The following is a 16,484-nucleotide window of genomic DNA, read 5'->3' as shown; positions in this document are numbered from 1 at the left end:
TGTTTGGTGCACAATTTTGCACCAAATTTCCAAACAATTTTGGTGGCCCAAACAATTATTCAAGACTCAACAATTTTGGGGCAATTTTGTGGAACATTGTAAGAGCTTTCCTTTTTTAACCTCACTTAAAATGTAAAATTTCCCTCATACCCTTACTAGAGAAGTGCGTAGATGATTAAAAACATGGCAATGTCTCAAAAAAGCATTCTCCGTAGATGATTAAAAACATGGCAATGTCTCAAAAAAGCATTCTTCCCAAATCAAATAGCCTGCCAAGTGGACAGAGAATATTTATTCGAGTAAAGGCCTATTATCCAAAAAAAACAAAAAACAAAACAGAGATTTTTGCTAAGATCTAAATTCTAAAGCCACAAGGGACCAAAACGTGAAGAGACGAAAACTTAAGAAGACTCAGAGCATACTAAAAATTTGACCATTTTCTTTTGTCTCTTTGAACTTATTTTCTGAAAAGCCAAACAGAGAATGCCAAAAATTAGGAAAATAAGACCAAAAGAAATTAAATGGAGAAGACGAAATCTACATATTTAAAAATATATCTAAATTTTATTTTTAGTTTATTAAATTAATTAAAATGTTTTTATAATATTAAATATTTGTTTGATATTTTACTATTAATTTTTATCTGTTACAAGTTAAAATCATAATATCCCTACACGTAACATTTCACAACAAATTCAGCATAAAAATGCTACAAGCAAACATACAACCAATATTTTAGGTAACATATTTGCAATCATTTTTAACCAACATTTAACTACCAAAATTAATGTTAGCATTAATGTTACTGTTCAAATTGTCCACCAAACGAATTCAGAGTATGATTGTCACTTCGTACATCATCTAACTCGTGGCACCCTCCAATTGTAGTCTGTTAGTTTTGCCGCCCGTATTGTTGATCACTTTACTAAAATTAACCCACCGGAACATTTTCACACTAATGCTCTTGTTTCCAAACCAAATTTGACTTATGTGAATCCATCTCGAGTTTGAGGGGATGTGTTGGGATTAAAAATCCTACACTGATATAACACTTGTATGATAAGTTAAACTGTTCAGTTAAAATAGTCTTGAGGAAAGCTTCTGGTAAGCTCCAGACGTTACCACAATCAGATCTGAATCTGCAGTTTGTGTTTTATTTGAACTCTATCTCTGTATTGATTTGGAACACGTTTTTATTTGGATAAAATTGATATGGATCCTATCTAATACAGAAGAAGTGATAAGAACAAAGTATTGAGGTTTGATATGGGCTCCTTGTGGATTAGTTGTTGGATTAACACTAATGTCTATTAAACATGTGCAGCAATTATCTTCAAGATAATCATCTTATCAACATCTGAGATTATCAAAAGTGGTTTGTGGTGTCTATATAAAGAATATCAACATGGAGTGAAGGATCGAAGCTTTTGAGAGAGAACAACCTAAAGAGAACATTTTGTGCCTTAAGTCCGTTTCGTTTGTTTTTTCCACTCTCTTAGATGCTTTGATGAGTGATTCATATTTGTATTCATTATGAGAGACTGTGAGTTTCGTGTTTGGGTGCTGCTCTGTTGATTTCTCTAACTGATCCATAAGAGGAAGAAGAAGAGCAAGACTACACTGTTTCGAAGTAACCTACGCAGGCTACCGTAGAAGTTACTTGGATATTACCTCAGAAGTTACCTGGATCTTACTTCAGTACAAAGTCTCTTGGAGGTGCCAAGAGCAATTGCAAATCATCATTGGTGTGTTGATTTGGGGTTAAAGTATACGCGGAGTCAAGTTGTATGATCGAGTCGTAGGTAAGATAGATTGTAAGCTTTTCTTCACATAGTAGATTGCTTTGACAGGTTGGTCGCTCATAAACCCGAGGTTTTCTCCCAGTCAGGGTTTCCTCTTTAAATTTGTGGTGTTCTTATTTGTTTATTTTCCGCATTGATTTCCTATTATGTTGACTAACAATCTTGGGAAAGGAATATTATATTCTCAATTAGTATCGGAGCAAGTGTCAACGATGGAATCTAGATCAATAAATCAGGTACCACAGTTTGATGGATCAAACTACTTATATTGGAAAGCCCGCATGAGGGCATATTTGAAGTCTATTGATGAACGAGTTTGGATGTCAGTTGTGATATGGTAAAGTGTACCTGAGTCTATTAATGACAAGGGTAACAAAATTCTTAAACCTTCTGAGAATTGGACTAAGACTGACCTTGAAAATGGAGGTTGGAATGGTAAGGTAATAAATGCTTTATTTTCTGGTTTGAGTATTTCTGAGTTTCACAGGATCTCACGTTGTGAGAAGGCAAAAGAAGCTTGGAATCTGTTGGAGGTGACATACGAAGGAACCAATACAGTTAAAAGGTCAAAGTTTCAACAACTTATCGCTATGTTAGAAAATCTACGGATGGAAGAGAATGAGGTATTTGATGACTTCTATGCGAAGTTGAGTGATATTGTCAATACATCATTTACTCTAGGAGCACCTATTGAATCAAGCAAAGTGGTAAGGAAGATTCTCATATCTCTACCTGAAAGATTCACAATAAAGGTGGCAGTAATTGAAGAAAGCAAAGACATTCATAAAATAAAGGTAGAAGAATTAGTTGGCTCACTACAAACTTTTGAGGCAAGTTTTCTAAAGCCTAAAAAATCAAAAGGTGTTGCTTATCTCTCTACTAATGATTCTAATGATACTGTTAATGAATTATTACTGTTACTTTAAGTGACCAAAGATCCAAAACAAGCTCAGAAGAAGAGAATTCGGTTGTTGATATATGTGAGCTTCGGAGTGCCTATGAAAACTTGGTTGAGGAAGGTATCAAGGCTAAAAAGGAAAGACACACAGCTATTAAGGAGAAGGAGCTTCTAGTGCAAGAACTAGCTGAAGCCAGAAAGGAAATCAAAGAGTTGAAGGAAGAAATAGCTGAGCTGGAAGCTTTGAAGAAACCTGATGTAACCTCTGATATAGCCTACTTTACGGAGGCTGAAGCATAAAGAAAAAACATGCTGAAAAAGGTTTGTTCTAATGTTAATAAATTTGAATCTGGTTCTAATCATTTGTAAAACATACTTGATATGCAAAGGACAACTAAGGAGACGTTTGGACTTGGATACGAAATAGGTGAAAGTTCACAAATGGGTGCACAAAACAAGACCTCAAAATTTGTGAAATTTGTTCCTTCCACCTCTAGGACTTTGGAGCAAAATCAAAAGTGTAATATACCAAATGTGGTGAACGCTAAAAATGGGATAGCACCTCCTCAATTAAGGTATGAAAATTTTTATCGGATTGGCCGCACAGCTCAACCATTCCATCCTCAATACTTCAACAAGGGGCAAATTTCACAAAGGTATGACCAAGGTAGGTTCATTCTCATTTGTCATTATTATGGAATCAAGGGGCATATTCGTCCTCATTGTCATAAATTGTATGGGATACCTATGTCATACATGTCTAGAAGGACTAATGTTGTGCAAATGCAGAAGGAAAATTTCTTCAATAGGTTTCTTCTGCTAGCTGAAGATGTAACTCAGGATAGGTTACCTAAAAGGTTACCCAAAAAGCTACCTGAGGCAAAACAACCTACACAAGCACCTCAAGCTAATAAACAATGGGTCAAGAGTTCAGAACCAAGATGCATGTTTGTCCAGATAGCATTAGCTGCATTCAAGACTAATTCCTATTACCTGGACAGTGGCTGCTCACGACACATGAGTGGTAACAAATCCTTTTTCACATCTTTTGAGGCTTTCGATGGTGAAAAGGTAACTTTTGGTGATGGTAGTCAAACTAAAGTAAATGGTAAGGGCATGATAAGAGCTTCTGATGAATGCATCTTAAACAATGTTCTGTATGTTGAAGGTCTCAAGGCCAACTTAATCAGTATTAGTCATTTGTGTGATTCAAAATACTCTGTCTTATTCATTAAGCGATTTTGTAGGATCTACAATTACAAACATACGTGCATATTAAAGGCTAAGAGATCTTCAGACAACTGCTATACTATCCCAACTGAAGTTTGCTTTTCATGCAATTCTTCTATTGTTTCTACCACAGACAGGCTGTGGCATGAAAGACTTGTGCACCTCAACTATCAAGACTTGAAGAAATTGTCAAATAAGGAGGTAGTACAAGGAATGCCAAAGATTGACTCAACAAAAGGTGTGTATGGTCCATGCCAACAAGGTAAGCAAACCAAGGTACCACACATGAAGGTAAGAATTGTAAACTCTTCAAGACTTTTTGAAATACTTCATATAGATCTTATGGGACCTACCCAAGTTGAAAGTCTTGGAGGTAAGAAGTATATTCTTATTGTGGTAGATGACTTTTCAACATACTCATGGCTAAGGTTTTTGCGTGATAAAACTAAAACATTTGAAGCCTTCTATGATCTATATCTACTATTGGAAAATGGAAAGAAAGATGATGGTTTTAATTTGACTAAAATTAGGACAGATCATGGAACTGAGTTTGAAAATGCTAAATTTGATGCTTTTTACAGAAGTTTTGGAATCAACACGAGACTTCTCAGCAAAATGGTGTTATGGAGAGGAAGAATTGGGCACTTCAAAAAAGGGCAAAAACTATGATGCACGCAAAGAATGTTGCACAAAGGTTTTGGGCTGAAGCAGTAAACACTTCATGATATATCTCTAATCGAGTTCATGTGAGATCTGGAACAAAACTCACGTGTTATGAACTCTGGGAAGGAAATAAGCCCACTATGAAACACTTCAAAAGTATTTGGAAGTAAGTGTGTTATCCTTCGATATAGGGAAAGCATTGGTAAGTTTGACACTAGAAGTGACAAAGGCATTTTCATGGGATATTCCTTCGATATATGATGATGTGTTTGAAAGTGATGTTGGACAAGAGAATGTATTTCAGCCGACAAATGATGAGCTAAGTACAAGTGTTGAAACGGAATCTGAAGGTGCTGATGTAATTTCACAGCAGGCTACCTCTTCACAAGCAGAACCTATTTTAACCATTGAAGTGACCTATTGAGGTTTGATATGGACTCCTTGTGGTTTAGTTGTTGGATATAGGGCTGTTAAAAACCGAACCGAACCGTAATCTGAACCGAAAACCAAACCATAATTTTTAGTTTGGCTCGGTTTATCGGTTTACGATTCGATTTAGGTTTGAAGTTTAGGTATTTTTGGTTTTCGGTTTACGATCCGGTTTCATAATTATATTTTTGGTTTAAACCGAAAACCAAAATTATTTTACTTATATGTAATATTATATATATATATATGTTATTGTTACTATTACAGACTTACAGTATTACTTATGTAGTAATGGTAGTTAGTGTTATACTGTTATATAACGTTTAAACTTTAAACTAAATATTACTCTATATGTTTAATTCAAATATGCAATATTACGAGTTAATACAATAATACTTATTAGAAAATAGAAATGTATGCCTTAGCTAGGGTTTTCCTTTCAGTCAAAGACGAAAACAAATCCATAGCCACAGCCACTGCCCACTCACAATCTTGACATCTCAATATCTCCTCGTTGTCTTCGTGAGTCAATGACGAATCAAGGCAGGCAGCCGTGAATCAGTGAACCCAGACAGTACCCACGATTTGCGTCTTGCGAGCCGATTAGAAACAGAGAGAGACTGAGTCGCTGAGAGGCGGAGACTCGAAGACCAGTGATTTGTGAAAAGTCGAAACCCTAATTCCTAAATCACTTGACACTTATCAATTATCACTAAGAGATATTGCCTTATTAATTTGTTGAAATTTCATATTTGTGAAGTCATTGAAAATAACAGAGTAACACTTTGTTTATTCCATATTTCCATTCCTCATTCTTGGCTTCTTGGCTCTTGCAGTTCCATTCTTCATTCTCCACTGTCCACAATTGTGACTATTCTCTTCAGTCTTCAATTAGTAGATACATAATTGACTAATTGTGTGGAAAGTGTTGGATAGCCTGGATTTGGTAAGTTCATAATGTTCATTCACTTATTTCAATATTTCATTACTTAGCATGGTGTTTTGTTTCAAGTTCATTCACTAATTTCAATATTTCATTATTTAGTTTCAAGTTTCACATTCAATTTGGTATGATTGAATATTTCATCATTTAGATTCCACATACAAATCAATGACGTTCTTTATTATGGTGTTTTGTTTCAAGTTAATTAAATTAGCAACTTGGTGAACTTACTGTTATGATATGCAATTAGTCTTTTAGTGTTTATGCAATTAGTCCTTAATCTTTTTGACGTTATTTTATCTTTTGTACATGTCTAGTTGTCAATCGGTTTCTCTCTCTAATGATAGTTCTGAAGAACATAATACGAAAGAGCAACTTCCAAAATGTCAAGGTGGAGATGGAAGTGGTGGAGGAAGGTCTATTCCCACCTTAGGCACCCAAACAACTGAAACAAGTGAGGCGACAAGTCCGCAAAAGCGCAAGAGAAAAGCAACAGCATCTAGGTCTGCAGTATGGAAAGACTTTACCAAGGCCAAAGATCTTCAGACGTGTAGTTGCAATCATTGTGGAATTGTCTACAAGTGTAGCTCAACAAAGAACGGAACATCCACTCTAAAGCAGCACTTGCTGCGATGTCCACGCAAGCCTAGGGCAAGTGGACAACAAACTGAATTGTCATTACGGAGTGGTGGAGCACAAGGAAAGGGGGATGTTGCCACATGGAAGTATGACCCGAAGGCTATACAAGATGAGTTAACTTGTATGATAGTTGAATGTGAGTTGCCTTTCAGGTTTGTTGAGCATCCACGGTTTAGAAGTTTTGTGCATGCATTGAATCCAAGATACCGTATGTGTTCAAGGCCAACAGCAAGAAAAAACGTCATTGATCTGTATGAGGATGTGAAGAAAAGATTGATGAATGTGTTCCAAAATAATGGATCGAAGGTTTCTTTAACCACAGATTCATGGACATCGGAGCAAAGACAAAGCTATATGGTCATAACTACTCACTTCATTGATAGTGAGTGGAATTTACAGAACAAAATCATCAATTTTACCACAATTAAAAGCCACCGAGGTGATTCTATGGGTAGAGTGATCGAGAACTGCTTAAAAGAGTAGGAGATCAAGAAATTGTTCACAATTACAGTGGATAATGCTAGTGCAAATGATCATCTTGTCAATTATTTGAAGAGGAGGTTCTCTAATCTCGTGCTAGTTGAGTATGTGCAGGTGAGATGTGTTGCACACATAATCAATCTAGTTGTTGCAGAGGGCATGAAAGAATCAATTGCATCAATTGATCGGGTACGTGCAGCAATTAAGTTTATCAGAGCTTCTCCTGCTAGGATTCAAAAATTCAAAGATTGTGTGGAGATGGAAAGAATTCGACACAAGAACTCATTGTGCTTAGATGTGTGCACTAGATGGAACTCAACTTATTTAATGCTAGATGTTGTTGTGAAATTTGAATCTGCGTTTGAAAGATTTGAGGAGTTAGGGCCACAGATTACGAGTGAGATTGCAACAGACGATGGCATGCCAAAGCAAGATGATTGGAGGAATTTGAAAAGATCGGTAACGTTTCTTCGATACTTTTATGAACTTACTTTGAAGGTATCTGGCACTTCATATGTTACTTCAAATCACTTTTTCCATGATTTGAGTATATTGTTTTATGTGTTACGAGAGATGAAGTCTTCGGACGATCCTCAGATGAGCATGATGGCTGAAAGGATGATTGGAAAGTGTTGGGGAGGAAGATCAGATAAACTAAATGTTTTGTTCTTTGTGGTGGTGGTGTTTGATCCAAGATACAAATTGCAGTATGTGAGTCTAGCTTTGAAAGAAATGTATACAAGACAAATTGCAAGGGAAGTGGCTGAGAAGGTAAAGTCCACCACATTCAAGATATTTAATGAATATAAGAATGAGCAGTCAAGCCAGTTATTGCAAAATCCAAGTCGAATTGAGTCTTCTTCATTATGTACAATTAGAGAAGAGGAGCAAACGGCTGAAAATAGAGCGAGAGCTAGATTCAAAATATTGCAAACTGAGGTTGGAGGTGGAGATAGCCTAACTAAATTAGATAAATATCTAGGAGAAGGCAATGAAACTACAAAGGATGGTGAAGAATTTAATGTGCTAAATTGGTGGAAGATTAACTCTTCTAAGTTTTCGATCCTCTCGGCCATAGCTCGTGACCTTTTGGCGATTCCCATTTCTATGGTGGCTTCTGAATCGGCCTTTAGCATGGGTGGACAAGTTCTTGATTCCTTTAGGAGTTCCCTCACCCCTAAAATTATTGAATCACTCATTTGTGTGGAAGATTGGCTTGGAGGTTTACCACTTCAAACATTAATGGTGGAGGATTTAGCAGAACAAGAGGCTTTTGAAGAATGTAACATAAATTATTACTAAGATACAAACTTTAGTGCTTATTCATCATTATTTGATTTTTGTCTTTTGACACTTTATTTTTTAATTATAGAATTGAATAAAAGTAAGAGTACGATTGGTAGTTCAAGGGCAACCGAGCCCCGAAGGTAAAAGGTACGTGAATGTGATTATATGTCTACTTAATAGTTAATATTAAAACTTGAAAGGTACTGTAATGTGATTATGTATTTATGTATACTAATTTGTTCTGTGTTACAACTAGGTGGTGGTGCCCCTATCAAGTCGATAAGCAAATGAGAACTGCAGTTGGAGAATTGAACGCACTGAGGCTACCATGGGCATTATTGGGCTTGTTTGGGAATGCTGTGAGGTGCTGTGAGGTGTGGTGTGGTGCTGTGAGTTATAAAACTGTGGTGCTGTGAGGTGAGTTGAAACGCAAAAAGCTGTTTGGCACATAACTTTTAAAACTGTGGTGCGGTGCGTTTGACGTATCAAAATTACATTTATATTATATGACTAATAATATTAATATAAAATCACTCAAGGTTTACCTTGTATATTAATCTAAAATACAATAATTGACCTAATTTGATTACGTAGGACAAGTCAACATATATTGTAAGTGTTTGGGAGTGTGGTGAGGTGTGGTGAGGTGCTGTGAGGTAAAAAGCTGTGGTGCTGTGAGGTGAGTTAGAACGCAAAAGCTGTTTGGCGTATCACAAAAAACTGTGGTGCTGTGAGGTGTGTTGCAACTGAACACAGTTACAACACACTGCCAAACACATACATTGTGTGTGGATGTTACCTTTTATATATATATATATATATATATATATATATTAGAGTTACTTTGTCGACATATATACCTATATAAATACTATTTTATCTCACAGATTATGAAATAAGAAATATACACAACAATTCCCAAAATCCTTGTGCCTCTCTACACATAAGAACATATACAATTTTATTTTTGATAAGCATAGAGGCACAAGGATTTTGGGAATTGTTGTGTATATTTCTTATTTCATAATCTGTGAGATAAAATAGTATTTATATAGGTATATACTTCATCGAATGTGTCTAATTTGAAAAGACAAAAGTCACATCTTTTCTTGCTAATAACATAATGTTCTCTTACTATTGTAAGAACCGCGAAAGAGAAACAAAGAACAAAATTTGCATCAATACACCTTACAACTTACAATTGACGCTTACTTTACAATAATATTGGATCCTACTTAATATGTGTAATCTTTATTTGATTGCCTTTTGCATTAGTGATAACCAAACCAAAATATTTAAAGAGATTGTTTCTAGCTATAATGGCAAGATGAAAATGAGAAGTAGTAGTTTTTTAAAAACAGGATAATTATATAGATCTATCTTGATTAAGAGAGAGAGAGACTTAATTATATAGTTTGCATACATCTATGCAATATACCATTCTCTTTTTTCTTTTTCTTTTTCTTCTTTTTTTCACATAGAACGATATCTTACAAGTTTGTCCATTGTACATGCAATAAGCGTCTAAACTTGGACTTTCATATTTCCTCGCACACATAAGTTCTCATATGATGATAAGGTAAGTTGCGTGACCACAAAGGTATTGTTCGCATCATTCTCACCCTTTTTATTCTTCTATCGAAAAGAAGAAGAAAAAGAAGCTTTATTTAACTAAATTATTCAAATAAAATTGGAGTTGAATTGATGCCTAAACTAATCACATAAAATCTTTCCTAAGACTCCTAATATGTCAAGATAAGACAATTGAAATACTTTTGTGATCTAAATTAAATGATTGAAAAAGTTTTCCTCATCTTTAATGCATTTTCGAAAAATAATAACCGCATTGAAATTTGATATTAATTGTACATTTAGCCACTTTAAGTCTCTGGCCCCTTAAGTTTCTTTAATTAAAAAAAACTAAATTTTGTTCCTCATTTTTTTTTTTGAAAGGGTATATCCACCCTTCAACTTTCCATTAAGAGGAACAAAATCTGAAGGGATTGAGGGGATGTACAGTACAGCAGGTATCGGATTATTGATCGGTAGAGACTATATACGGCGTTCGATTTAGAAAAGCTAATTTAACGGTTTGACTTTTCCTGACATAAATTTTCTGTCCTCCCAATTTCCTCTCCCCCTCAATTACTCTCTTCTTATCCCCTAATTTATTTTTTCTTGACTTAAATTTTCTCCCTCCACTAATTTCTTATCTTTATCTATCATTGGTAGTTGGTAGTTATTCACTCTCTTCTTACCAGAGATGAAGACACCAAGAAGATGAGAACTTGTTTTTTGAGGTGTTGAAGCACGTCTACACCAGGACCTGGGTCGTGTAGTGTGTGTGAACCTGCAGTGGCAACGGACGGCCCTGGACGAGCGCCTCTGGGTGCTCCGCTAAGACAACTTTCGATTTCGTTATTCCACTATTGTATTTAATCTAATTTTTGTTGTTCATATGTATATCATATTGTCATATCTTTTCCAGTTATCGTTGGCTTCGCTTCATCATAAAAATTTGTTGGAATTTATAAAATATTTAGAAAATGGTGTTTGGATGTGAAGAAAGTAAAGTGAAAATAAGGCATTCAATGCAAAAAATGGTTGAAAAGTTTTAATAAATATTGATTGAGGTGGACCATTTGATTTGCAAAAAGTAAATCCAACAACTTAGAATCTAATAATCCGATATCAGCTGTACCGGACCTCTTCTCAATCCAATTTGAAGATATGAAATTCCGATCCTACTTTCTTTCATTTTATGAATGAAACCGTTTATTAATCAAATACTCCTAATAACCACCTTATCCTTTATTATTTAATATATCTTTTAAGGAAAAAAGACTAAAACAAAGACTCCAATTGAATGGCATTGTCTTTATTTGGACTTGGCCTCTTGTAATGGGCATGACCCAAGAAGCCCAAAAAAGACCACGCAATTAACAGAGCCAAAACCACAATCTCTCTCTCTCTCTCCCCCCCCCCCCGGTACTTCTTCATAAGGAACCAAAAGGCAATACATGTCACAACATATGCCCAACAAGAAAAGACCCAAAACCACACATATAGTTATCACCGTCGTACGCCTTACCCCCTTTGATTATTCGACGCGTTTAAAACAACGTAACCCAAACGACATTCTCAGAGACTTTAATGGTCTCCGGAAGGAGAAGACTCACCCCCCAAAACCTACCCATATATTCATTTCTGCTTCATCAGTTCATAATATCTTCGATTACAGATCAGTGCGGCCGGTAAAATTTTTCCGGTGAATTTCAAATTTTGAAAAAAAGAAAGGGAAAGAAAGAAAAAGGGCGCCCGATTTCCGAAAAGAAGGAAATGGGTAAGACTCGCTTGCAACCGAGTCAAGACTCGCTCAAATCCTTCAATTTTTCGTTGCTTGATATCTTCGCATTTCTGTCGCGAGTTACTCTCATTTTCTGCCTCGTCTCTTCAATTTCGCTTGTCCTGTATTCGTCTTTCGCTACTCGGCAACACTGGCTCCGATCACCCGCTTTGGTCAGTAAACCCGGACCCGACCTTGGGTCCGGACCTACCAATATTTCTCACATCCTATTCGGAATTGGTGGGTCGGCCGCTGCGTGGCATGATCGGAGCCGTTACAGTTCTCTCTGGTGGAAACCCAGCATCACCCGAGGCTTCGTCTGGTTCGACAAGATTCCCAGAGATATCGCAAACATCCCTTCGACCGTACCGCCCAGGCTCTCCTCCCGGGATTGGACCAAATTCCGGTACTCAAGTTCCAGGTCAGCGGTTCGGATTGCCCGGATCATTAAAGAGAGTTTCGAACTGGGTTTGCCTCATGTGAGGTGGTTTGTGATGGGGGACGACGACACAGTATTTTATCCGGAGAATTTGGTGTCGCTTTTGAGGAAGTACGATCACGACCAGATGTGGTACATCGGCGGGAATTCGGAGAGCGTGGAGCAGGACGAGAGGCATTCGTACGACATGGCGTTCGGCGGCGGCGGGTTCGCAATCAGTTATGTTCTGGCGGAGAAACTGGTCAAGGTGTTCGACGGTTGTCTGGATAGATACCATTATTTCTACGGTTCTGATCAGAGGGTCTGGGCGTGTGTGAGCGAAATCGGCGTCCCGTTAACTATGGCACGTGGATTCCACCAGGTACGTACGTGTCATGTTAATATTGTAAGAGTCTGGTTAATAGAGTGATTGGATTAATTTTCAAATTATAAAAAAAAAATTGTACTTAAAACTGTAAAAACATATGTTGTGACGTTAACTTTCAAAATATAATATTTAAATATAAACAATGGACACACCTTAAAAAAATGTACGTTGTGTTTCCGCCTCAGAAACTCTGATCCGGAGTTTCTGAGTTTTAGGGGAACCCGTTATCCGTTTGATAACGGTTTTGCCTGAGCAGTTGTGTCGTTTGGTGCAGCGTTGGATGCCAACGCACTGCACAACGGATTTGCCTTGTTCGACGCTGCACCAAATAGGCGACATGATGCAGTGGATCTGCCTTGTCGGACGCTGCACCAAACAGGCGGCATGACGCAGCGTATGGGTCAGTGTAGGCGTTGAAGTCAAAAGATTTCAGTGGAGTGGTTTTAGCGTTTTCAACGACGGTTTGATAGTTTGAGACTGGTGGGTTATTGCCACGTGTAGGTGTGTGGGTTATGTTTTTCTAAGCAAATTGACCGTTAATTCCGAAAGAAAGCAAATATTGCGGGCCTCAAAAGTTGGGAATTGTGAGTTGGTGATGGGCACACCTGTTAAGCGGCCATTAGACGAAATAAAAGTGTGGTTAGTAATAATCACTGCCTGAGATTCTCGTACATTGGTTGGTTAACCAACACAATGGCACCTGCGTACAAACAGTAAAAACAACATTCATCATCAATCATAGGAGACTTTATTTTATAAGTTTAGGATATGTTACATCTCATAAACCCACACTTTCATACACACCATCTATATTTTTTGTTTTAGAGTTTCTCTTTCCGTGGATATATAGTTTATCCTCATGGATTTGTTCCTCCCAAAATCAACAAATGAGCTAAGCTCAACTAACTAAACGTGAAAAAATGTCTAATTGGTGTTTAGAAGTGGGTTTTGCTCATATATACCCATCCATGGAGACAAGTCTTATTGATGTGGTACTTTTTAGTTCTATAAAAAAAAATTAATGGAATCCTTTTCACCATTCATTTTTATCTAAAATTTAAACTCATGTTGAATTCATATCTTTTTTTACTATTTTAAATCATGTGTATTTATGTCATTCTTTTTTGTTTCTTACTATCACCTATGTTCTCACTAGGACTGCTTTGTTATCTTTATGATGTACATATCTCTGTCACCTTAAATGATTTTATCGTAACTCATCTACAATTGACGTTACTTTTATTTTACATTTAATAATATCATATTTTATTACATACAACGAAATATTCACATTTTTGTTATATGTATTTTTTGAAAATGTTATCTTTTGTGTGCTTCAATACCATATGTCAGTGTGAATCGTATAACTTTGTCGATAGAATTTTCTCTCCAACCAAACAAGAAGAACATTGAAGTTTGAATTTAGAGCATATAAAGTAGAGGGTAGAGACGTGGCAATCATACATGAAAGTAAGCCACTTCATTCTCTGTAATAATTTGTTTTGTTCGTTTTATCTTCTAGTTGTCCTAGATGCGTTGCGAATGGGATTTTCTGTCAAATATATTAAAAAGTAAAAGAAACTGTTATACTTATCGCATTAGATACAGAAACAGAAATTAATTTAAAACATTAAAAAAATTTAGGAATTAGGGGAAAAAAAGAAGAAAGAAGGAAAAGTTAGAAGTATTAAACAATACGAGTTGATTTTGAAGAGGGGGGCCCAGATAATTTGTCATCTTTAGCCTTTAGGTCCTTTTTTATTTATTTATGTTGTCCCCAACTTGGTACAAAGTTATCTCTGCACTACTGTTGATTCTCTTTAGAATTTGGACATCTGGGATCTGGTCCTCCAGTATTTTAGGATACCAAGTGAAATAACTTTTTCTTTTCTTTTTAGTACATGAACTAGCGAATTTACCAACGAGAGATATGGTTAGGTTGATAATCGATTGGGTTAGACATATTTATACCCAAAATTTAATTATAATTAGAATCATATTTCTTAATAGTATTTCTTCATAGGGCTTCTGGCCAATCAGGCCTGTCATATAGTGGGGATGCAACCCAGGGTTTTGATCAAGCACAGTGGTATTAAAGTAGTCATTGTGCTAGAGATTTCCCAAGTTATATAAATAAAATAAAAAAATAAAAACCTAGCCAATTCTATGTTTTGTGTTAAGACTTAAATTCTATGTTGTTTTTTTCTATTTATGTTTGAATAAAAAAATGAATAGTTAACTAATGTCAGAGAGTTTGACAGTGAGATCTCCTGTGTTTGACATTGGATTTTGCAGTTTGACATCAGAGGGAGTCCATATGGAGTCCTGGCAGCACATCCACTGACCCCACTTATATCACTCCACCACCTTGACTACCTGGATCCAATATTTCCAAACCAAACCAAGATAGACTCTTTGAAAGCCCTACACAATGCGTACCGGGTCGACCCGCCCCGGATCCTTCAACAGAGCTTATGCTATGACTACTCTCGCAGATGGTCAATATCCATCTCCTGGGGCTACACTATTCGCTTGTACCTCTCAATGATTCCTGCAATGGATTTACAGAGTCCATTGCTGACATTCAAGACTTGGGCAAGTGGGATGGAAGGGCCCTTCACATTCAATACCAGACGCATAAGTCCTGACCCATGTGAGCAACCCATTTTTTATTTGCTGGATCGGGTCGAGGAGGTTGAACGCATGAGTGGGACCCTGACCAGTTATAACGTGCTGGATAATAAGTGTAATAGAACAGATCATGTCCTTGCAAGAACAGTGCAGAGGATTGTAGTATCTGCAATGAAAATGGACCCAGAGTACTGGAACAAGGTCAGTCCTGTCCCTTTTTCATACCTGAATTCACATACTGCACATGCATCCCTGAACATTTTCACCTACATATATATATACACACACACACACATTAGCATGTAACACATTGGAATGTCTTCTGTGCGTGTGTTTCTGTTTATATGTAATAACAAATTCAGCTACTGAGTAATGCCTAAATTGTTTGACTTTCAACTAATCTGATTTTGATCTTGCGAGCAGGCACCGCAGAGACAGTGCTGCGAGATTAAGGATCGAGGGAGTATGAAGGATCAAAGCATGAGAATTAGGATTAGAAAGTGCAGGCCACAAGAAACTGTTACTATTATTTAGCGGTAGGAATGTAGTTTACCTTTGTTGAGAATACTTGCACTCGTGTAGGTATCAACTCTCATATAAATTTGTAGGCTCGGAGAGGGCTACTATAGTTTTAGAAGTTAGTTGGTATCTTTCTTAATCACCTACGGTCATGTAAATATCATTTTACACAGCAATAAAATGTAGGGAGTTCCAAATTCCATTGCATCTATGGAAATTATTCTTCTAAGCAAAAGCAATGTTTTCCTCATCTCTTCTCTGTCAACATTTGTATCAAAATACGAAAACGTCTATACTTTCTCCATGGCTGTGACTATTTGTCTATTTCCACATGAATGTGACAATCTCCATTATGGTGAATGGTTACCGACTTGGATTTCCACATACGATGAGGCAGAAACAACATGACACTGATAAAAGCTTTGATTGGTACAATCTTGACTCTGATAGAAAGATAAAAGGAACTTCCTTAGAAAAACAAAAGATAAAGAAACCGCATAAGGAAAAAAGGCAAAATAGAATGGGAAAAAACCCCACTTCCGCGACTGCATAGTGGCAGCAAATGCGGCCCACAGTAACCGCATAAGCGCATACATCACTGCGAAAATTAGTGGAGGATTAATTTCACACTTCTATAAAAAAAAAAAAAAAAAGTCATTGTTCTCTCATCCACATCTAAGGGTCTTAGTAACTAATCATTATAAGCTAAACTTTAGCATGGGATTTATTGTTGATTAGCTTGTTTGAGTGTATTATTGAAGTAATATCAGTTTCAGTCAACACAACCAAATACCATACATGCTATGGTTCC

At 36.6% G+C, this 16,484-nt stretch overlaps 1 protein-coding gene across 1 annotated transcript; it reads left to right on the top strand.

Moving 5' to 3' along the window:
* The first annotated feature begins 11,438 nt into the window (after window positions 1-11,438).
* Window positions 11,439-15,882, top strand: LOC120005206. Its single transcript, XM_038854715.1, has 3 exons — window positions 11,439-12,517; window positions 14,819-15,355; window positions 15,578-15,882. The coding sequence occupies exons 1-3, from the start codon at window positions 11,711-11,713 to the stop codon at window positions 15,686-15,688; spliced, it is 1,455 nt and encodes a 484-aa protein (XP_038710643.1). The 5' UTR covers window positions 11,439-11,710; the 3' UTR covers window positions 15,689-15,882.
* The last annotated feature ends 602 nt before the right edge of the window (window positions 15,883-16,484 follow it).

Source organism: Tripterygium wilfordii, chromosome 9 (assembly GCF_013401445.1).
Source record: "Tripterygium wilfordii isolate XIE 37 chromosome 9, ASM1340144v1, whole genome shotgun sequence".
Classification (NCBI taxonomy): Eukaryota; Viridiplantae; Streptophyta; class Magnoliopsida; order Celastrales; family Celastraceae; genus Tripterygium; species Tripterygium wilfordii.
Note: the sequence above shows the minus strand (reverse complement) of the source record. Positions and strands in the feature narration are given on the sequence as shown.

Coding starts and splice junctions, on each gene's coding strand:
- LOC120005206 (XM_038854715.1), top strand. CDS start 11,711: ATGGGTAAGACTCGCTTGCAACCGAGTCAAGACTCGCTCAAATCCTTC. Junction 12,518..14,818: donor TGGCACGTGGATTCCACCAG/GTACGTACGTGT, acceptor TGGATTTTGCAG/TTTGACATCAGAGGGAGTCC. Junction 15,356..15,577: donor ACCCAGAGTACTGGAACAAG/GTCAGTCCTGTC, acceptor TCTTGCGAGCAG/GCACCGCAGAGACAGTGCTG.